Consider the following 23116-nt stretch of genomic DNA (forward strand, 5'->3'; position numbering starts at 1 on the left):
TTTTAGAAAAACATGTGGAGAAAAGATCATTTCCTGCATTCTGCGAAAAGGAGAGAAAAGCGCAGTAAATGTATGAAATCGTGCAGAACCTCCCAATTTTATGTGTTAATTATGTGCAGCACGTGCCGGTTTAGCTTGTTCAAGTTTGGCGGTACGCGATGTTTGACGTGTACCGCCAAACATCGTCAAACAGGAGAACATGATAAATTTGTTTTCCTTTTTCTTTTTCTTTTTTTTTTTGGTAGAAACATTTAAAAATGTATCGATTTGATTGAAAGTCAAGTTGCAAATTGTACATTTACATCAATTTCTGCATAAAAAAAATACTATCATCACTTTAAGAAATTTCACAACTCTCAACAACTCATGCAGGGACATTTAGTAACACAAATTGTGGCAAGTAGAAAAGAGAAAAAAGAAGAATGAACCTAAGAGGTTTGCGGCTTAAAAAAAAAAAAAAAAAACAAGAAGTAGAAGTAGAAAACAACAAAAATAAGATACACCCAGCCTGAAATTAAATTAGCATATTCTGAGCCCACATTTAATAAGCAGAATTTCATTTTACACGCCGTCTTCCTGCAAAGCACGTCAACCACAACCGCTCTCCTCCTCCTGTCGCCTCTCTCCATGCCCGTTGTTTTTTAAAACGCTTGCATTCTACCTTTAACACATCTTGCTTATCGATTAATTGAATCGACTTTACAACATTTTGCTGATAACATCAAATTACGTGGCATAAAAAAAAGCATATTCCCAGCTCTGTTTTTGAGGAATTCTGAATTTGACCCTTTTTAATCGACTATCGGCAAAACTTTTCAATTAAGTGGGATCCAGATAATTCATGTAGAAAAACATATATATATATTTTGCTTAGTCTAGTTTTTTGGTTGGTACTCAGTCAAACCCTCTGCCCTCTATCTGTTTTATAGTCTCAAATTTGCATCATGTTTCCCTGTTACATTATGCTACTTTGTTTTGTTTCATTTAAAAAAAAAATTGCAAGTAGGATTTTTTTTTAATGGTTTACAAAGTGTGTATTTTTCTAATCTGAGTAGCCACACTCACAAAAAAACATATGTTTGCATAATTATATTGATGGTGGAATTATATTTTCAGGAGGTGGCAAGGCTGTCCATACAAATAACATTTTGAATAAAAATATATCTTAAAACTTAACTGCATTTCCATATAGATACGATGTTATGTATATTTCACTGAAACAAGCTGGGGTTTTTTTTTTAACCATAATAATTTATATTTGTGAAATAATAGTATAAATGAGTACTATCAATAACTACACCTGCTCTTGATCACAACATTATGCAAATCAGATCGGTATCCAAATATCAAACTGAAAGGTTTGTCCAGCACTCTGTCAAAAAGAATCGTCCACTGAAACCTCCAGAGGTTGTTTTTTTTTTTTTTTTTTTACCAGTTGTCATATTAATAATCAGGACATATTAGGCCACATTGTGAGCATCATCTGACTCAAACCGTCACCCTTCCCCTCTGACATTTTCAAATGTCATTTGTATTCATTGCAGAGAAAATCGTTCATCACCTTTACTAAAAGTGACGCGTGAGTAGTCCAGAATTATTGACAGTAAAACCTATCCGATTAATCCAACTGTGCATTTTTGAGAACATCTCTCAGTAAGTCTGACGCTTCGCTTCGGAGATGTTACAATGCGTCGTTATCTTGTTCTGACTTCCCTCTTTTTTGTATGCGCTGGTTTCTGCGTTGAGTTTTGGTAAGTTTATCTTGGTGTATCTGGTGGCTGGGTTTTGCTGAATTTTTGTTTTTTTTTTGTTCTTCTTGAGTTGCTTGCCCTTCCTGTTACTTTTAACCTCCAGTCAGTGTTCGCCTCTGTTGCTTGAACCACCCAAAGGCAAGTCGAGGTGAAAATGCCGTTCAAGTGACGCAAGGAAGGAGCTTTGATGTTCACATAATCACATCCGTTATCATTCTTAATCAAAGGAGAGGAAATTTTTCTGGTGCACAGTTCATTGCGGTAACATGTTTGATGTGTCTTCAACCCTTTTTTTTGGGGGGGGGGGTCAGAAAAATTATGATACGTGAGTGCAGATCGAGCTTCAGCATTCGCAGATAAGACTTTGCGTCACCTACAAATGTGGCCCTGCTCCACGGGAAACACGCTTTAAAACACGCTGCAAAATATTTCTGACCAAGAGTCTTTGTTGCAACAGAGCAATAATTCACTGTCTGTACAGCTTTTGCATTAGCAGCACAGCCTGGCTGCCACAAGCTGACGCCGCACACGTTTCGACAGACATCAGTTGAAAACAGAGAAATTCACTGTATGAAGTTATTTAAACAGCTGTGTGAGTTCAATACAACATTCTGACTCTATTTAGTGAAAGATGTCAAACTGTACAAATTTGTTGCTGCAGCAGAATCGTGTCCGAAAGTTCGGACCAAAACAAGAATGGTAAGCACTTGCTAGCTTAAGCACTCTTTGCTGTCTTGATAAATCTGTCAATGACCATCTACCTGATTCTGCATTCCATATAAGTACAGACTGTGGAAGAACCACAGTGCTGGTTCTGTTGGACCTCGGTGCAGAGTTCGCCACTGAGGTCCAATGAAGCGACTGGAGAGCTGGACTGGGCAGTACTTGACTGGTTGTACTCCTTTGTGTCAATCGGTATATTTTTATTGGAGTCGACTAAAGTCACATGCGGGGTTCCCCAAGGCTCCATGTTTGTGTCCCTCGTATTTCATATCCACTCTACATGCTCCCGTTAACTCAGATTACAACAAGTAACAAGATGGGTTGCCGTGACCATGGTGACCCAAACAGCAATTAAAGTGAAATTAAAACCTCTAGGGAAACGGATACTGTGTTCAGAAATGTTTCCCGCAAGAAGAAGAAAGTCCTTATGGAGCAATTTCCACAAGAAATGTTGGAATGTAAAGAAAAAAATCGAACAAAGTCTGATTCTTTTTCCGTGTTTTTAGTTTATTTTATTTTTTTAATGTTAACCCAATGCAGATGATACACAGTTCTACATCAAGATGTCCCCAGGTGACTACGAACCTCGAGCAAATCAATGGATGGGCCATAACTTTCAGTTATTATCTGTGGACCTGAAGAGGAACGATTCAGAGTTAGCATGCGCAGTTATTAAAGCTAAAAACCACGGATCAGGCCAGAAATCTGGATGTAGTGATGAACTCAGACCCGAGCCTCCAGAGTCACATAAAGACGATTACAAAGTGGGTCTTCTATCACCTGGAGCGTCAGTCATTTTAGTCCGCGTTCCAACTTTGTTTATTTGTCGTTTTATTGTTTTTCATTGTGTGAATCACGTTGCATTGCCCCGTTGCTGCAATGTGTGATTTCAACAAACTTGCCTTCATGCCATTTATGCATTCGTAGCATTCTCAGCCGGGCTGAGTCTACCTGCAGCTGTCGCTACATCCTCTCACGGGGGCGATAACGTGTTGGTTTGTGCGCTGTCTATTTATAGCAGAAGAAGAAGGAACTGAAAATGATCCACCTCAAAACATAATAGTTTATTTGTGCAGCACATTTCAGCAACAAGGCAGGTCAAAGTGCTTCACATCATAAAAATGCAAAAAAAAAAAAAAAAAAAAGACACAACACTGTAAGCTGCGTTTTGTCGAGCGCCATCGTTACACATCAAAATGTTGGTCAATGTTTTATTAATTATGGAACAAATAATTAATAAATTATTTGTTAAGAAATCTAGTTCTTAGTCTAGATTTAAAGGAACTCAGTGTTTCAGCTGTTTTGCAGTTTTCTGGAAGTTTGTTCCAGATTTGTGGTGCAATAGAGGCTGAAAGCTGCTTCTCCATGTTTGGTTCTGGTTCTGGATACAGAGCAGAACCAGAACCAGAAGACCTGAGAGGTCTGGAAGGTTGATTTTGTATATATTCCTTGATTTTATGTTTCTTTTTTCTTTTTTTTTTTTACTTTTCTTCTAGCTGTTGTGTCTGATTAGTACTACTTTTCAGGAACTATTATACTGCTTCTTCTTGGTTTCTGTCGGGGTTCCTCTTTGATCGGGAGAGGCTGAATCGTCTAAAGATGTTTTCAAGTTTCTCTTATGAGAATAAAAGTTTCTCTCTTCTGTCATAAGGTGAATGTGGTATAACCTCCTTGTCCGGGCACCCCTCTTTTCTTTTTCAAAATTTTTCAATCTTCTCTTTATTGCTGTCACTTAATCAGTTTTTTTTTAAAGTTACCTGTGTGCTTTCCTGCCACTCAGTGTCAAGTCAGCTTTTGAGTCACTTGAACGCCACTCAGTCTTTACAGTAAGTGAGTTTTTCCTCTTCAAATGCCAAAAGGAAGGGGGTTAGTGTTTGTGGTGGGTGGGGGGGGGGGGGAGAGTCGCACTCACGTTTCTGATATCGTCATTCCAGGTGTGAGAATTATTTTTAATTCACACAGAAGGGACTCCATCAGCGTAAGCAGGAGCGTCCTCTGTCTTTTAATGTAGATTTCCTGAAAATGCAAATATGTTTTTGGGGATTTTCTGCCACACGACCTGCTGTTTTGAATCTATTTTCTTCTAAGATGCCAGATTCACGAGGCAGCAGCACCTTTGTCCTCTTGTTGCCATGGATAAAGAAAAGAAGAATGTTATAAGCGGGACTATATGCTCAGAGGTGACAGCATACAGTCGCCTCTATAAAAACATGTAAGTGCAGCAGTGTGTTATCATGTGTTCACTTTTAGGAAGGTAAAAAAAAAAACACAACAACAAAAAAAAACCCCCACCAAGACGACTTCTTGCACTATTAGCTGCATGTTCCTCTTTCTGTAATGAACTGAAAACGCACAGGAAGTTCACTTCACACCTCGCCGGCTTCAGTCGGCATGAGAAACGTCATTTAATGCTGCTTATTATCATCTTAATCTCCACAGATTAGGACGATCTTTGGAGATTACAGGCTACTGCAGGAGAAAAAAAAAAGTCGAAGTGATCAACAAAAGCTGAAGATGAAACGGATTTTTCTGGGGCTTTAAACAGAGAGAGAGGAAAAAGCAAAAAAAAAAATTAACCTGGATTTGAATGGCTTTTGATTAAAATAGGTGAAATATTCGGAGATCTCCTTGACAGGAAGCTGGTTTCCGCTAAACGAGTGAGTGAGTGTGTGAGTGAGTGTGTGCCTACTCATGTTTTTCTCAAATGTAAATTTCCCCCACCTTTACTCTTATCATGTTCAAGATCAGCCTTGTGCTGTAAGTCATCTGTGGGCAACCAGAGTTGAAATGTGACATGTGTTCCTCTCTCTGGTTTTTTTTTTTTTTTGGTTTTTTTTGTTTGTGCTTTGATCACGCCCGGTTTTCGTGCTGCTGCAGTTTGACTTTGAGGATACCTTCAGAGAGTAAAAAAAACAAAAAAAAAAAACGAATGTAGGTCGCGGCTTGCCGCTGGCATTTGTGCGCGAATCATAAATTTGGTCTGGTTGGAAAGGCGCCTGAATAATTTCCAGTAGTTCCGCGTTTTCTCACCACATGAAAAAAAAAACAAACAAAAATAAAACAAAACAAAACAGAAACAACCCCAAAATAATTCGATTGAACAATGTGTTTGTAATAGTTTTTTTTGTTGTTGTTGTTGAATAACAGTATCGATGCGCGATATTCTAAGTGGTTTTGAATTACTAAAACACCGAAAGCTAAATTATGACTATGACTACGAAAGCTGTGGCTCACGTTTACATGTGAAAAATTAATGGTCAGTGCTAATTTAATGTATTATAAATGAATAAAAACGGAAAAAATGTAAAATATGACTAAATATGTAGTTCACTTGAATGCTAATCATTAAAAATAAACACTGTTGGCATTATGTAATTACACCTCTATTTAATTTCTTCACATGGCATTACTGCATTGAGTCATGAATTTGTTTAGTTGGGTTTCAAGTGTCGAAGTGACACTTTGATTGGATTGCGGATTAACAGATTAACCAATCAAATGTTTGCATATTTTAAATGCTAACGGATGGAAGAATACGTCAAGATGATTATAATTTCAACTTGTATTTCATTTTATTCCCTTTTGTGAATATATTTTCAAATGTGGCTAAATAAAATGTATGTAAAAAATAAATATAGAAAATATTTTTAATTGAATTTCTTTGTTTTAAATCATTCGGATGACGTAACACGTGTGGTTATTTTATAGTCATGCCATGTAAGGAGTGACACGGATAAATAACTAGGTGATCATATATAATGTACAGTCATGCTTCTTGTCATTGCAAAAGTTTCTAGCTGCGGTTTTGTTTCTGTTTATTTATTTTGTCTTCAGATTTCAACCTGCCCAGGAAGAACACCTATCTTCAAATACTTCAGAGTTTAGGGTATTATAATTTTTATTTTTATTTTTTAAAATTTTACCATACTAAAATGGTATGGTTCCATTAACGTAAAAAAACCCAAACAAACAAAAAAAAACATGCCCTCAGCATAACAGATTCTCTACCATCTCCTGAGTTACTGTTTTGCAAAATTGTAAAACCGAACTAAAACTTAAATATTATCATGAAATAAACTTTGGTCACTCTTTATTTTTATTATTATTTTTTTTTTGTATATAAAAATAAATATATGAAATAATAATAATCTACCATTTCTTTGAGGGAAAATCCTAAAGGGATTAATAAAGTTTCTATCTATAATCTTCATTACATCACTGTAATGCAAAACAGACAAAACAAGCTGCCTTCGTTTTATTTGTAAGTGCACCATCTAGTGGTGAGAAGAGGCCATACAAAGACATTTTGTGTTTGAAAAGTTTTTAATGAGCTTTTCAGACGTAAAAGAGAAAAATAAACAAAATTTGTTTTCGGGTGTCTACCTCTTAAAATACGTGTTGATGAGTACTGCATCAACAGAGGATCGATAGTCACTATTGTCCCCCCAACGACCTTCGAAGTTGCACGTTAAATTAATTCTTTTGGTGGTAAACTATCAGTCTATTCAGAAATCATCTGTTCTGTGATCATGCTGTTGTTAGTTAGACAGCTTCACATCCATTTTTTTTTTAAAAAGCAAAACAAATTATGTTGGTTTTTTTGACGGGTTTGGAAACAGAGTGGCAGAAGAAGCTGACATCACGAGAAGGAATCCATAGAACCTGAGTCACAGAGTCAAAGATCCGAGTGACATGTTTCACCTTCACCACTTCTCCACAAGCCTTCATCGAGCGAACAGCTTTCTAGCCTCGCAGCTTGAAGAAATCAAACCTGAGGACTATTTTAACGAGCAGGTTAGGATAGAGAGGTGGACCATGTCTGAACACGTCAGGTCAGTATTTACAGGGACAGGGAGAGAGATCTTTTTTGTTTTTTGTAATTCTGTAGCATCTAAATAACCTACTGAACTCAATATTACAGCAAACTGAAGAGTCAGTTTAGTTATATTAATGTTGCACAAAATTAACTCCTTAATAGAAACCACCTTATTAGCCAAGTGTAATAAACCTCTAATCTTACTGAAGCTAAACGCAGTTTCCTTCACTGATTTAAGGAGCTGGGCCTCCACCCAGGAGCTCGTCGAGGAATTCGACCACATCCTGACAGAGAAGAGAGTGAAGCTCGACAACCTTGCCAATGTTGACAGGGACGTTGTAGAAGAGTTCCTCAAAGAGGAGCTCTGCCCCTCTACTCCTCTGTTACCGAAGCCTCCACAGATAGGACGATCTAACGAAGGTCCAGAGAACATGACGGGTTCAGGGAATAAGGAGGATTCAGAGAGCTCTGACTCTGATAGCACGCACAAGGAAGAATCTGATGGGATCCTAGCAACGAAGAAGGAAGTGCTGGTTACCCTTGATTGGGACTCCGTAGATGGCCTTCTTAGAGAGACGTCAAGGAAAGACAAAGATTCAGAGAGCTCTGTCTCCATTAAGAAGTTCTTGGAAGAATTTAACGCGACCCTGCAAAAGGAGTTTGAAAACAAGGTCTGGACTTATGGGGACAATATGGGAGACCTTCCTAGGAAGGAGGTCCTGACGAAGAAGGAAGTGCTGGTTACCCTTGATTGGGACTCCGTAGATGGCCTTCTTAGGGAGACGTCAAGGAAAGACAAAGATTCAGAGAGCTCTGTCTCCATTAAGAAGTTCTTGGAAGAATTTAACGCGACTCTGCAAGAGGAGTTTGAAAACAAGGTCTGGACTTATGGGGACAATATGGGAGACCTTCCTAGGAAGGAGGTCCTCCTCCCACCTCCTCCTCCATCACTACTCCTTCATCCTCCTGCTCTACCTCCAAACGTGAGCTCTGCTTTCCCAGAGTTCGGTGTCGACGCTACCGTTCCGGTCAGACACAACGGAGATCCAGATAATGTCTCCGGGCCTCCTGTTCCGACATTTCTACCTCCAGCTCCTTCTGCCCCTCCTCCACCCTCCATCCAGGAGATCATGGAGGATGTCACCCGCATCCTGGCAGAGAACTTCCGTAACGTGGTCCCCACTGACTGGAATGTCAGGGAGGAATTTCTTCCGGGAAATGTGCTCCTTCTTCGTCCCCCTCCTTCTCCTCCCGTCTGGCTTGGTCCACCACAGCTCCACACGGATACTTTGGTCAGTCCGGGTGGAGCTGGAGATAACATGCACCAACCTTCACCTCCATTATGTTTAAAAAATAATAAATAAAAATCCCAATGTTTACCAAATAGTAATTAATAGTTTAATTTTTAGTTTAGTGTGAAAAATGATGACATTAAATAAAAATAACAACTCTAACACAAGGTGTGTGATTTTTGCTTGGTGCAGGAAGCTGGTGGTTCTGCTTTTGGTTGTGTGGTGCCAGTAGCTGCGTTTCCATCCCAAATTTAGCCAAATCCTTCTCCATGTTCTGCTAATGTCGAAAATGAACAATTTCACAATTGCTGTATTTCCATGAACTGAGAAGTACAGCAATTTGACGGGGTGTGGATAAGACTGTCATAAACATGACATAACACCTGTCATGAACATGAAGGAGTCTTGATGAATGTTTATGACTGTTGTCATGAAGTGCCATTCGGTAAATAATGCCACTTTTAATGAAAAGTGGCTTTAAAAGTTTTATTAAAAGTCCATTAAAGGGGTCCTGTGGTGGCGCAGGGGCAAAGCACGACCCACGTATCGAGGCCTTAGTCCTCGTGGCGGTGGTCGCAGGTTCGATTCCCGGCCTGGAGACATTTGCCGCATGTCTTCCCCCTCTCTCTCATTACCCTGTTTCCTGTTGAAATACTTTCAAATACAGCCAACAAAACCTAAAAAAAAAGTCAAAAAAAGCACCAACTTTGAATTATTTGGTAAATAATGAAGCTTTTAATGGAAAGTTGGCGTTTTTAGTGGACTTGTAATGCAACTTTTAAAGCAACTTTGCATTAAAAGTGTCATAATTTTCCAAGTGACACTTCATGACAACAGTCATAGACATTCATAAAGACTCCTTCATGTTCATGACAGATGTTATGTCATGTTTATGAAACATTTCTTATTTGTGGTTACCAAATAAGAAATTAAATGAAATTCACACGTGAGTGAGCTTGTTCACGCGATAAGTCGTTAGTAACCATAGCAGCGACGGATGTGAGCAGGTACGCGATGTATCGGGCATCAGCAGAGATGACGCCACCCCCTTATAATTGGGAGCTCCGTTTTAGGGAAATTGTAGTTGGCGAGTTCATAGAAGAACTACGGATCCAACACATTCAAATGACACACAACTTTTAATGAACTGTGTGATGCCGTGATGGCTTCGGGGGCTGTGGAGCCAGCAGCGCATTGTCCGGAAAACATCAAAATAAATAAACAAGCCATCTCGTATGCTCCCACCGCTTCCTGACGTCTTTCTTCGTAGTTTTCGCCAGTCGTAACATCCGGTTGTGACTCGTGTGGTGCGAAAAGAGTATTTCCGTTTCAGTTTTATGAAATACATCTATTTCTATACAGCAGGAAAAAAAAATATCCTTGTGCAATTTTTTTGGGAAAACGTAAGTTTCCTGGTTTAAAAAAAAAAAAAAAAAAAAAGTCGTTTCCATTACGCAAATTTATTCCCGCAGTTTCAGTTTGCGCAACTTTATGGTCAGTGGAAACGTAGCTGTTGTTTCTCTTATCATTCCAGAAAGCTAATCTAAATCACGAGAGTAAAACTGAAGCCAAAGCCGTCCCGCCTTCGCTGCCACTTAAAAATACATTCAGGATTTACAGCTGTGTGCTTAAATATGTCGTCAGTCAAATCAAATGATCATTCATTTGCATAGAGCCAAATTAAATAGCAGACAAACTAGTGTGAGTAAAAAAACAAACAAACTGAAACCTTAAGACCCAATTAAACCTCAGCAGCTGCGTCTGTGTGTGTTTCTTTTCTCCCCCGTCAGATTCTGCACAGTTTACCCATAGTCCGCCTACCTGAAGGTTTCAAGCTTGGACCAATTGGAGTCCTGTAAGTCAAGACCAACAAAACTCCAAACCTGTGGAGCTTTTGTTTATATGTTCACACAGTCGTGTCCCTGTGATTCTGTGCAGGAATGGAGAAATCTTGTACGGAGTCTTTCCTCCTCCTCTGAATGTCTGTGGAAGAAAGTCAAACTTCAGCACACCGTCGTAAATAAATATACATATATACATATTCCTTCTAGTTGCTTTCTTATCTCTTGTTGTGTCTCAGCTGATCAGGTTTCTGTGTTCTTACTTTCATTTCTCTCGCTGCTGTACCTCACCACAGACGGGTCAGAGACAAGCGGGACGTTGGCCGACCGTACGTTAAAAAGCCACCAAACGCCTTCATCCTTTTCCTGAAGGAGATTAGACCAAAGGTGGTGTCTGAGCTCAACATCAGCAGAAGTGCTGTGGTGAATAGAGTTGTGGGAGAAATGGTGAGTCAGACTGATCCTGAACTTTCAGGAAATCTGCGTCCGGGTGGATAATTTAAGATCTTTGGCCCAGTATGTCAAGTCGGTTATTACAAATTTAGGGGTCAAGATGGATGCTGGTCTTAAGCTGGAATCACACATTAGAGCCGTGGTAAAATCCAGCTTTTTCCACTTAAGGCAGCTAGCCAAAGTAAAACCTATTCTTCCCAGGCAGCTGATCCATCCATTTGTGACCACATGGCTAGATTACTGTAATGCACGTTATACAGGAGTCAATGATTTATATATTTCCCAGCTTCAGAGGGTACAAAATGCTGCTGCACGTCTTTTAACAGGAACACGAAAATTTGACCATATTTCCCCTATTTTAGCTTCCTTACACTGGTTTGTATTTGTTTTTAAAGCTCTTAAAGGCCTCGCCCCTCCCTGTCTGTCTGAGCTGTTACATTCGTACACACCCTCCCGTTCCCTCAGGTCAGCTGATCAGCTGCTTCTGAAGGTACCAAAGACAAAGTGTAAGCTCAGAGGGGGCCGCGCTTTTTCTGTGGCAGCTCCCAAGCTATGGAATGATCTTCCTTTGGGCGTCAGACAGACAGGCCTCTTCACTCGCTGCTTTTAAGTCCCTTCTTAACACCCATCTTTTTTCTATGGCTTTTGGCACAATCTGAGAGGCTTCACTTTGTTTTATTGTGTCTGTATATTAATATGTATTTTATATTTGAGCTTTTCTATTTTATAATTGCATTGTATTTTATGATTGTGTACAGTATAGCCCTTTGGTCCTGTCAGTGTATTTAGTGCTTCATAAATAAAGTTGGTATGGTATCATGTTGATGTGGTTTTGTTCAGTCTGCACTTGAAAAAAAGAGAATGGAGCTCCGACTTAAAGAGAGAGATTATTTACTATGTGTAATCGAATTAAACTTAATTAATTTACGTTTATTTAATATGACAATTTAATAAACGTAATTGCATAAACTTAATTTGATTACTTGTAACAAATTAACTGTAATTTCTTCTTTATTGGATCTCCCGTTTTCTTTTTCCACTGCAAGTTCACCTCTGTTACAACTTAAAAAATAAAAACAGGAAAGTAAAACTGCCAGAAGTGTTAATAATAATACTAACAATACCATCTATTGGTGAAAGTGAGGAAGTTCATCTTCATCCCTCATGAGCAGAGCATGAAATTAAATCAAATGCAGTGAAAAAGAAATTGGAAAAATTCAAGAAGCAAATAGTTTAATATTCCTGGTTGTGTGTGTTGCATCAGCTGGTCAATGTCAGTACTGACATGGTTCCGTCGTGTTTCCACAGTGGAACTGTTTGGCCGTCGAGGTGAAGGCCAAATATTTCGAGAAGGCCAGACTGGAACAAAAGCTCCACCAGCAGCAACACCCTGGTTGGTCCGCCAATAGTAACTATGTACGTGCGTTCTGTTCAAACATGGCCGCTTCACCAGCTTAATGCTGATGAAACACTGAGACCAGAATTAGATCCTTCCAACTGAAGTCTGATATGTTTCACTTTTAGCGCAAGAAGAGGAAAAGGGTGAAAAATAAGACCTCAGAGAGCAGCAGCAGCAGCAGCAGCAACAGTACAGCCTGTAAGACTGATTTCTGTTCATCCCTGCATAAAATTGTTCCACTTCTCTCACAAAAATTAACGTTGAATTCCTTTTGTTGTGATTTGAACTGAAGACAAAGATGCCCTTCTCTAGTTTAACCCTTCTACTCCGATGCAGCTAAATAAAACCCAGTGCAAGACACCTAGTTATCAAGCAGGCTGGTCGTTGAGTTATCGTAATAAATCCCAATCAAATAAAGGGACGTTTGGGATGTCAAAAATGTGGAAACACTGAAACCCATTTGCAAAGCAGAATGAGTAAAATATTTAGATAATCAATATTAACGATTTTAACTTTTAATATGTAGAGAAAATAGTTTGCAAAGCACAAACAAAGTGCAAAACTCTACATCAGAAATACTTTCTGTCTAGTTTCCAATGGAACCATCTTAGTCCACTTAAAATAAGGCCAAACTAACTTAGAAGTAACTTTTATAGGAGTTTCTTTTAAGTCGATAATTCCTTAGTATTGATGAAAAAGCACTGGTTCCGCTTTTTGGCAGATCATTTCACGTGTAACTAGAACATTTTCTCATCAATATTAAGAAATTATTGACTTAAAATAAGCTCCTATGTAAATCACTTGTGAGTGAGTTTTGTGTTATTTTAAGTGTACTAAGATATTTTTCACTAGAAACCAAAAAAAATAATACTTGGTGAGATTTTGTGTTTTGCAGTGCAGATAGATTTGACTTGAATCCTTCTTTACTGTTCAGTTCGGGGAAAAAAAATAACTAAACCAAGTAACATTAATAGAGTTTCACTGCTTTTTATCCATTTACACTCTTTTTTTTTCTTTCTTTTTTACAGGCCATCGGTTTGGACTGAACTAGTTGATGTTCATTTACAGGGCCGGCCCAAGGCAAATGTGGCTGCTGTGCTCTGTTATCCCACATTGCTTAATTTCCCCATTTATTTGTTTTGGTTTCTTTCTGTGTATCGATTAATTGGGTTTTTGCCAACACCCGGTGAAAATTTCACATCAATAGCACCTTTAGAAATAGGTTTTCTATATATATTCATATATAGACAAAAAAGTGTTTTAATACAGAGTTCCAGATTTTTCCAGACAGGTTTCAAACTACTTTGGACGTCTAATTGTGCAGAATTCCTCTAAATGTTTGCTGCTTTCTGAATCAGAGGTCGGGAGACAGGGATGTGTTGAATTCTGCTCCCGACGGCACATTTCATACACAAACGACTAAAACATTTGAACAGTTTTATTGTCAGTTTCATTTATCTCTAACCTTGTGTTCTCTCTTTCTTTAGCATCCCTAGACCCTCCACAATGCCTGTTCCATTTCTCTGCTTGATCCCCGACTCCAAACTCAGAGCCGGCCCAAGACCATCAAGGGCCCAAAGCAGAGACTGATTCAAGGGGGGCCCTCTTCTAATTAGAACAAATAAACTGTTTTGTTTCACATTTAAAAATAATAAGAAGCCCAGTTTCATGATTTATTAGCTCAACAAAGAAGGTGAACTTGTCATAAAAGTGATTTCCCTCGCACTAATTTGTAACAAAGAGCAATGTTTTTTTTTTTTTTTTTACAACTGAACCATTTTTCATTTTAAATATAAAATTCTTCATGTACAATAAAAAGTAAAATCGGATTACTGAATTCCTTTAGATGTGATATTCAGAAACCATATTGACAAATCTTAAAGTAGGCGAACGTAACCACAAAATAAAAATGAGACGTGTTGTTTTTGAGACGTTAATGGTGCTTTCCAGTTAATTAGGACGTTCCCCCGCCCCCCTTGTCAAAAAGATATTATTTTAAAGATTTTTGTGTTTATCTCCATTTTTAAAAAAGAAGAATTTACAAAAAGAGGAACCAGATGTTCAAAAAAGACATTTTATTCATAAGGATTGTTTTAAAAGTCAAACACATTGATAATTTTTTTCTTTATCCAAACAAATACATATTCAAACGCTGCACTGCTAGCTTAATATCAGATAAGTCTTAATATCAGATACTTATCTGTAGCAAAGCTACAGATAAGTAGCTAGCCTAGCTACAGTACTTATAAGTAGCTAGGCTAGCTACTTATAAGTCTGGAGCACGAGCTAAGTCTGTAGCCTAGCTACAGACTTAGCTCGTGCTCAAAACTCCAACATCACCATTTTCCTACACAGGACAAACTAAGGTTGCAAAAAACAAAGAATGCAAGGCTACAGTATGTCATCCTGTCATGTTTTGTGCAGTCACGCCCTCTAGTGGTTGCCTACCTAATGTCTTGCTTTGCAATCAGCACCTTCAAAACACGAGATAATATAGATATTCTTAACTACGACGGCGTTACGGCCGATGTACATAGAAAAAAATTCTGCCAAAACAGTTCATAAATCATTGAAATTAATGTCAGAAATAATAATAATAAAAGAAAAAACACTAGAAAATTTCAAAGTTTGAAAAGTCCAAAATTTGGGATTAATCTCTGAAATCTAAAAGGTAAAAAATGAACATTTCTGAGTTGTTTTTTTCTGGCAAATTTTGGACTTTACAAACTCAGAAGATTCCTTGTATTTTCTAGAAAAATTTCTAGTTTTTTGGCGGGAATTTACGTCTCCCTTTTTTTCTATCTACACTAACCCTAGTACGCTGTCGTAGCAAACATTGCAGAAATTCTTAAAATAGAAATTGGAACTAGCAAAGTGTAAACATTGACATTGTACCACTTTGAGTCTCTGCGCAGATACTTGGTATTCACAGGGACTTCTTTCTTCGGTTTCAATATTCAAGGAAAATAACTTTATCGAGAAACGTGGCCACAGAGAGCTTCACCAACATGTCGGCCATGTTTGAACAAACAGACGCAAACACGTCATAACGGGCAAAACCACGGACACAACCGTGTGTTTCAGAGCGGGTAAAAAAATTAAATCTGTGGTGTTACCAGTACGCCACGTTTTCTGCACCACATCCAGGCGGCATGAGAGAAATTTTCCCTCAAGAGGCTCGTAACTTTGAGAACTGTGTTGCTTACCGGGGATCAGTGCAACCAAAAATGTCTGAATGGCAACATTTCTGAAGGTTAGAGCCGTGAACAGGCAGGCGCTTGAGAAAAACAAAGAAAACATATTGTCTTCGGAATGTAAAAGTTCAACACAAACCACATGGAGCGCCGGATGAACTCCAGCTTCAACCAACAGTTTCATATAGAGAAATTAGCATTGCATGCTGTTCCCTCCTTGAGAAAAGTACTTCTTCCTTTTGTTAGATGATGTGTCTTTTTTGTTTTGATGTAAGAAACAAAGGACTCTTTGCAAGTCGTATTTCTCTCAGAACAATGAAGTTTACTTCCAGACTCTAGCATGGAGGCCTTGACTCTTGCAGAGAAGGTCTCTGCAGTGCATCCTGCCGCTCTGAACATTTATTTTTAGCTGTATTTTTTCCTCAACCCTTGGATGAGTCGTTCGAGGCCAGGGAGCAGCGATCGAAGTTCAGTCGGAGACGTTTTGTGATGCTCAGCTCCGAGAACAAGTATTTACCACAGCATGGTTTTTAATCTGGCTTCGCCTCAGATAACCTAAGAAAATAATACTGATTCTGGGTGAAAACACAAATGCCCAACGATTGTTGAATCGGGAATTAAGTGGCATTTGTCATGAAGTTGTGTGAGGAGGCGGTGGTGAGGCAGACGCTTGGAGACCCAGGTAAAGATGAATGATGGTTTTAATGACTGAATTAAACCAAAAACACAATCCAGAACCAGGTAGCACAGCTGAACGGAAACTAAGGTTCAAAGCTGGTAGCGACAGGTTAAACGACTGGACGTAAACAGCAGAACGGACAGACTGGGATCACATAAGACAAGATAGACAGAAAGAATATCTGTCTTTATCAGACGTCCTAATATAAGACACGGTACAGCATAAAGCCAAACATGCTACAATTAAATGAATCAAAATGTCCCCAATGCATCGGCAGACTGACATAAGGGCCACTGGGGGATTCCAGGTAGATTCCAGGTGGATTCCAGAGATGTGCATCGCAGCGACTGTTCATGCAGGGCCGGCCCAAGGTAATATGGGCCTTAGACAGAACCCGCTGGCCCCCCGGAACCCGTCCTACTAAGAACCTCAGCATCACTAACATGTTTAAATATAGATAAGGTGAATCTGTGAGAGGGAGACCAGGTTTATTGGCAGAGTTTAAAATCACTCACTGAATATTGGTTGTTTGCTCTGATGTATTTGTGAACAAACCCAATTCAAACACAAAGATTACACCATATTGTAGCCATGGTAACACAACAAACTATGAAGATGATTCTTTAAACTTTTACAAAGTAAACTTTCTAATTAAATCCTAAATATACCATTGTTTTCTCAGCTGAATGCATTACATAAAATTTAATAACATTATCATCCTCTATAAATGATGCTACAGGTTTAGCTCTATGGTCTGTGTTACAGGGCTTCATTAGTAAAATGGCAGCAAATTTGCTTATTTCATAACTTCATAACCTTTGACCTTCTCTCCTCTGATCTGTTTAACAGCTACAGTCTCAGATCAGCTCAGCCCTCCAGGACTGTCAGCAGCAGAAACAGAAACTTTATACCTGTTGGGGAAAATATAGACTAGATTTGCTTTGCATTGTCCCTCATGATGGCAACGATATAGTAGGATCCAATTAAACTCTTGATTAATATGGATTGTTGCTATGTTGTTGTACGATGTTTTAAGATCTTGTTCAATGTGCCCTTTTTTTTAACTTTGAGCCCCCGCCCCTCCGAAGGTCTCTGCACGGCCCTGTTGTCATGTGTGCATCTTTGTTGTCATGTGAAGAGCCGGCTTCCAGTCCAAGGAATACCCGAGAATATGTTTTTCATTACTCTACAGGGCAGCTTTAAAGAGGTTTTTAACAATTAAGTTACATAAATGTAAAAAAAAAAAGCATTCTAAAAATTCATTTGAAACGTCATTATACTCTGTCAGTTTATGTTGTCAAAAAAAAAAAATAGTATGTTTCTGAAAAACTGTAATATAGAAGCACCCAGCTGATTCGGTCTTTCTTTGTTTCAAGGCATAAGAAAGGTCTTAGCCGTCTCAGTCATGCAAAATCCGCACGCCGCTCTCAACATCGCGTCTGCACGCTACACCGGCGTGTAAATAGTGCGGATCAGTAGCATTTGGCAGGTTCGTCAGTCTCTGTGATCTGATTGGTCCACACAGGCGCGCTGTGGGCGTGGTCTCGTGTGAGGCAGCGGGCTGCATGCATGTAGTTGTGAGATATGAAGGGCAGTGACAGAATGGTCTCGCGCTGCTGGGAACGTCATGAGCGTCAAAATCCAAAAGGAGGCACAACCGCAGCAGAAGAGCGGAGCCCGGCTGTCTGACGAGCTTTGGGGTTTGGACTGGACATGTCGACACGTTTAATGAGCAGCACTGAGTTACAATGTTTGCGTCGCGGCTCTGTTCTCACTCGGGCTGAAGGAGAGGAAAGAAGAAGTAGACTTCTGTAGCGTCTTAAAATGAACCGGACAGGTGTGCTGGGAAGTTAATAAAAAAAAAAAAAAAAAGAAGCCGCGTTTGTTGTGGCGTCACATTAAGAAACAACAACAACTTGACACAATGGAGCAACAGCAGCATTTCTCGGTGTCTGGAAGCGGCAGAAGTCTGTCTTCTTCTTCTTCTTCTTCTTCCTCCAGCTCCGACGTCTTGTCCGAGGGAGAAGAGACGACGCCTGCGGTGGAGGTGAACGTTTATGGCGATGATGTTGATACCGCACAAGACCCGGACCGGGGAAGCAGCAAAGCAGCTGAAGACGGTGGGAACGCAGACCATGACAAGGAGACACCGGAGAATGATGATGATGATATTGAAGAAGAAGAGCAGGAGGAGGAAGACGATATGGTAAACACACAAACTACAAGAACACATTTGTGGGTATTTGTTTCAGTCACCCCCCCAAAAACTGTAACATCATCTGTTTTTTGTTTTTTTTTAAATATTTGACCAATTTTAGCCTTGTAAATACAGCGAATGTTTTTTCTTTTTTTTCTCGTAATGTCAGTAAATGTTGTAAGAGCCAGTCAACACGAGACATAAGCAAACCATGCAGCTGCTCAACTGGTCCTCCACACCAGCTGAGGGCGCCATTTATTTCCCTTGGTGCTGATTGGCTGTAGCTCCAAGAGTGGAAATAAAAAATACTGTAGATATTGGCTTCTTCCACAGAGTGTATTCATGCATATTAAGGCATGTTTGGTGTTTGAACTATTAAAATAGGCAGTTATTAAGGTTTTTAGAGGGGGTCTGAAGTATTTGCAGATTTTAGCTATTCATGGGTGGCTGTAGTCTGTAATCCTCGTGAGTATCGGTGGTTTGTTGTATTGTAAACAGCAAACAGGAAACATTTGCACCTGCAGACTTGCTGATGTAAACGTACTTTTTCTCTGAAAGCAAAATATTTTCCACCTTTTTCAAACATGTTATTCCCAATGCTATCAGTGACGAAGCACCACAAACCCAGCTCCACCCTTATTTTATTTGTGCTTTTCCTATTGCATGCTGTCATTTTTGTAATCTTGGATTCCTAATGCGCAAACATTCAAACGTGAGTGATACGCCAGCGATATTAGCCAAGCTTTGGTGAACGATTGTAGAGGCAACAGACGCCAAACACAACCTAGCCTTTTTGTGTGTGTGGGTCCACTTCTGTTGGTTTTGGAAAGTCCAAATATTTGAGCACATATTAATTATAAACCTCTCTGCGTTTAGGTTAGTCCTTCAACCCCTTTTATACACACAGAGGTAAAGTGGAGATCATCAGAGCTCGCAGGAGTCGTTAGCTTTCGCTCTGTTGTCAAAATATTTGTAAGCGTGCACCTTGCCTCCGCTGAGCTCATACTTATCGAATTACTCTTGAAGTCCTGGAGCCGGTGAAGAACTTTAAGCTCCGGTTACAATTCATCAAGTGTGCTCTTTCGCCTTCGTCTGTTCTGTTACTGCTCACTGCTGCCATGCAATCATCCTGACGCTTAACAACGTAGTTCAAAAATTGTGAGGTGAAAGGAAAGTGGGCTGGGTTTTGAAATGTGATACCAAATCAAAGTCTGAGTGGTGTAGCTTCTGCCCGTTTCACCCCGACGCCCCTAAATGAAACGCAGTTGAAAAGACACTGTGAAAACACAAAATCTTACTAAGTATTTTTGGTCTAGTTTCTAGTGCATAATATCTTAGTATACTTGAAATAAGATTACAAGTACCTTTTTAGCAAGATATAGGAGCTTATATTAAGTCAATAATTGACTTAAAACAAGATGGGGAAAAAATACTTGATCCTCTGGCAGATTATTTGACGTTTAACAAGACATTTCTCTCATGTTGTAAGTTAAATAAACAAGTACTTTTTCATCAATGGTAAGAAATTATTGAGTCAAAACAAGCTCCCATATCAAGGTGAAAAGTTGCTTATAAGTTAGTTTTGTCTTATTTCAAGTGGTCTAAGATATTTGCACTAGAAACTAGACCAAAGGTTCTTGGCAAGATTGTGTTTTTGCACTTAGTGTAATTAAATCTCAATATAAGTTCAGCTGTTCTGTGAAGGCCTCAGCGGTTTGATGAACACGAGAGGCAAAATAACACAGTGAAGACCAGTCGACGCAGCAAAGGCTGTAAAGTTGGGCCAGTAAAGCCGGTTTATGAGCACTGTGTAATCATTCAAAAAAAAAAAAACCCAAAAGGTGTATGGTACAGCTCAGGTGAGAAAGTTTCCATAACAATTAGTCATGCTCTTGACAAATCGTATGGAGGAGTGGCTAAAAGAAAAAAAGAAAGAAAAGATTGCTTAAAAAAATCCAGGTTAGAGTTTTGCCAGAAGCTATTTAGACACTGCAAGCACGTGAAAGAAGATGAGACTGATTCAAAGCAGGGGTGGAAATTAAACATTTTCTCCACCAGCCACAGTGGCTAAGTAGAGAATTTTTTTTTTTTACCGGCCACTCAGACATTTCACGAGCCAGTTTTTTTTTTTTGTCTTTCGATTACAAACCCCACAAGTACAAGGAAATTATAGAACATGTATCGTAACTCTATGAAAACCAATTTACTGACAATAAGTTTACCGTACAGATGTACATATACAGAATAATTTAACATAAAGAAAACCCACTGAAAACCCACCTGTTTAGAATTGTATTTGAAATGTAATCAATTACAAATTTATTGATGTAACTTGACTTAATGATTGATTCTATATTGCATTGTGATTCTGTGTTTGTTATGATGTAAAGCACTTTGAAATGCCTTGCTGCTGAAATGTGCTATACAAATAAAATTTGATTTGATTTGATAAAGCATGGACACCTTAACTGGGTTGTAGTGCAATAAGTTAATTTGAAGTAATTACTAACGGCAAACTTTAACTACACAACGCTAACATTCTAGCAATCGTATCTTGAACATTTCCAAATTTTGGCAACAACTCTCCCTGATAGTGTTTATTAAAGATGTGTCTAGTCATTTTAAAAATATTTTAAAATTGTATCGGTAGCTATTTTCTAACTGTTTTATTTGTTTTCCCTTACTTATTACGTTTTCTATTGAAATGAACAATTATTACTAAAATATCTCAGAATGTGTTCATTATTAATTCCACCGGCCATCATCATCATCATCATCATTCTTGTGTTACTCCAGAGTTTTCCTGAATACCTGGAGCTTAGTGTTAGCTTCCCCCTCACACATATCTGCCTTCCTGCCTGCATGAAACTTTTTCTTTATGAAAATTTTCACTCCTTCTTACCGGGCAGCAGCAGCTAACCTGAACTCTTCCTCAATCTGTCCCTGATCACGTCTCTCTCATCATCCTCCTTCGATGATAATAAAGCCCCTGAATCGCTAATTCCCTCTCCTTGTCCGCTACTGAATCTCCTCCAACGGTCAAAGTTTGTGTGGTAATTAACATATCTGTTAGCTTGACACATTTTTCTGAATGAGCTTATGCGCTTTTTAGCTTTGGTCGTAGTTTTCCGTCTCGTAACCGCTCATTTTCTCAGGCTCCGGTTAGCAGCAACCGTTAGCTGAAATGGCTCTATTTATAACCTTCGAGGGGAGGGGCGGGCCAAGGAGGACTGAGGGATTTCATTGGGTAAGCCCAATGTCCGTCAATAAAATCAACCAATGGGCTGTCACGGTCGATAAAAATTAGACTTACTTTAATTTTTGTGTTTAAATTATGACAGCGTAGGGCCGGAATGCAGTTTTTTTTTTTTTTTTTTCTGTTCAAATCGTCAACCCGCCACAGTGGCGGGTGCGTTGCTCCAATTTACACGCCACTTCATACTTTTACCCCACTGGCGGGTACTAATTTCCATCCCTGATTCAAAGCCTTTTGGCCCGTATGCAAAACACTCATTTGAGAGTCTGGGCAAGAATTGAGAATATACGTTCACAGGAGCCATCCATCCTTTGCTACTGATATATGTTGTAAATAAAAATGGTTCTGAATTTCTGCAGTTAGATGAGAAAATCTAGTGGAGATGTGCCAAAAAAGTATTACTTGTCACTACAGCTGGACGTGTTTCCATAAAGTACTTCCGTAGGGCTGGACAGTGGCGCAGTTGGTAGCACTGTTGCCTTGCAGCAAGAAGGTCCTGGGTTTGATTCCCGGTCTTTCTGCATGGAGTTTGCATGTTCTCCCTGTGCATGCGTGGGTTCTCTCCGGGTACTCCGGCTTCCTCCCACAGTCCAAAAACATGACTGTCAGGTTAATTGGTCTCTTTAAATTCTCCCTAGGTTTGAGTGTGCGTGTGCATGGTTGTTTGTCCTGTATGTCTCTGTGTTGCCCTGCAACAGACTGGCGACCTGTCCAGGGTGTAACCCCGCCTCTCGCCTGGAACGTAGCTGGAGATAGACACCAGCAACCCTCCCGACCCCATTAGGGACAAAGGGTGAACAGAAAATGGATGGATGGATGGACTTCCGTAGAGAGATTCATTACAAATGCACACCACGCTTACCATATTTTTTTGCACTGAAAACAAAATGTTACTTTTCTTCTACTTTGTATTGGTTTTTCACATCAAATCCTAATGAAACACATTGAAATTTTGTGGTTTAAATTTGAAACATGTTCAGGACACAAACAGCCCTGCCAGCGTCTGGAGCACTAAATGTGTACCAAAGCTCGCTCGCTCATTCAAAGAATGTTAGATTATCTGAGAATAACATGGTTAGTTAAAAAACCCCAGAGGTTATGTAACAGGAAAAGCCACTGTTCAGATAAAGGTATACTAAGAAGTATAGATTATTTGAAGCAATGCGAGAAGAAAACCAAAAGCTGTTCCATAGCTTTCCTGTGTCTTTTGATAAAAGAAGTATCAAATATATAAAGCCTAAAATAAAAATAATCATTGAGTTAATAAACGACAGCATGTAGCACCATTAGCAATTACTACTAAAAGGCAAAACCTTTTATAGAGGACACAACAGTTGTGGCCTCACATTTGATGGCAAATTTTATTTGGCCTATATAAAACAAACATAATACAGGGTAAATCTTGTTTGATTCTTTAGGAAATTGAATTGAATCACCTTGTTTTTTGTTGTTTTGTTTTTTTTCCAGACATTCCAAAGAAAGATAAAAATAGCTGTCAGACAAAATCGAACCCAT

General features: G+C 39.1%; 2 protein-coding genes across 6 annotated transcripts in view; both read left to right on the top strand.

Moving 5' to 3' along the window:
• The first annotated feature begins 7289 nt into the window (after window positions 1–7289).
• LOC116724931 (uncharacterized) lies at window positions 7290–14034 on the top strand. Its single transcript, XM_032570727.1, is given in 10 exon segments — window positions 7290–7306; window positions 7529–8582; window positions 10373–10437; window positions 10521–10598; window positions 10720–10870; window positions 12185–12292; window positions 12401–12439; window positions 12442–12473; window positions 13772–13817; window positions 13819–14034. Coding segments are annotated over 10 exon segments (1659 nt in total). The 3' UTR covers window positions 13888–14034.
• A 3688-nt stretch (window positions 14035–17722) lies between these two features.
• The window catches only part of mast4 (microtubule associated serine/threonine kinase family member 4), a 104565-nt gene continuing 99171 nt past the window's right edge, over window positions 17723–23116 (top strand). For all 5 annotated transcript variants that reach the window (XM_032569060.1, XM_032569050.1, XM_032569052.1 and 2 more), the window contains exon 1: window positions 17723–18354. In XM_032569060.1, the coding sequence (XP_032424951.1) occupies window positions 18073–18354 (282 nt within the window). In that variant the 5' untranslated portion in view covers window positions 17723–18072. The remainder of the gene's footprint in view (window positions 18355–23116) is intronic.

This window comes from Xiphophorus hellerii, chromosome 8 (assembly GCF_003331165.1).
Source record: "Xiphophorus hellerii strain 12219 chromosome 8, Xiphophorus_hellerii-4.1, whole genome shotgun sequence".
NCBI classification, from domain to species: domain Eukaryota; kingdom Metazoa; phylum Chordata; class Actinopteri; order Cyprinodontiformes; family Poeciliidae; genus Xiphophorus; species Xiphophorus hellerii.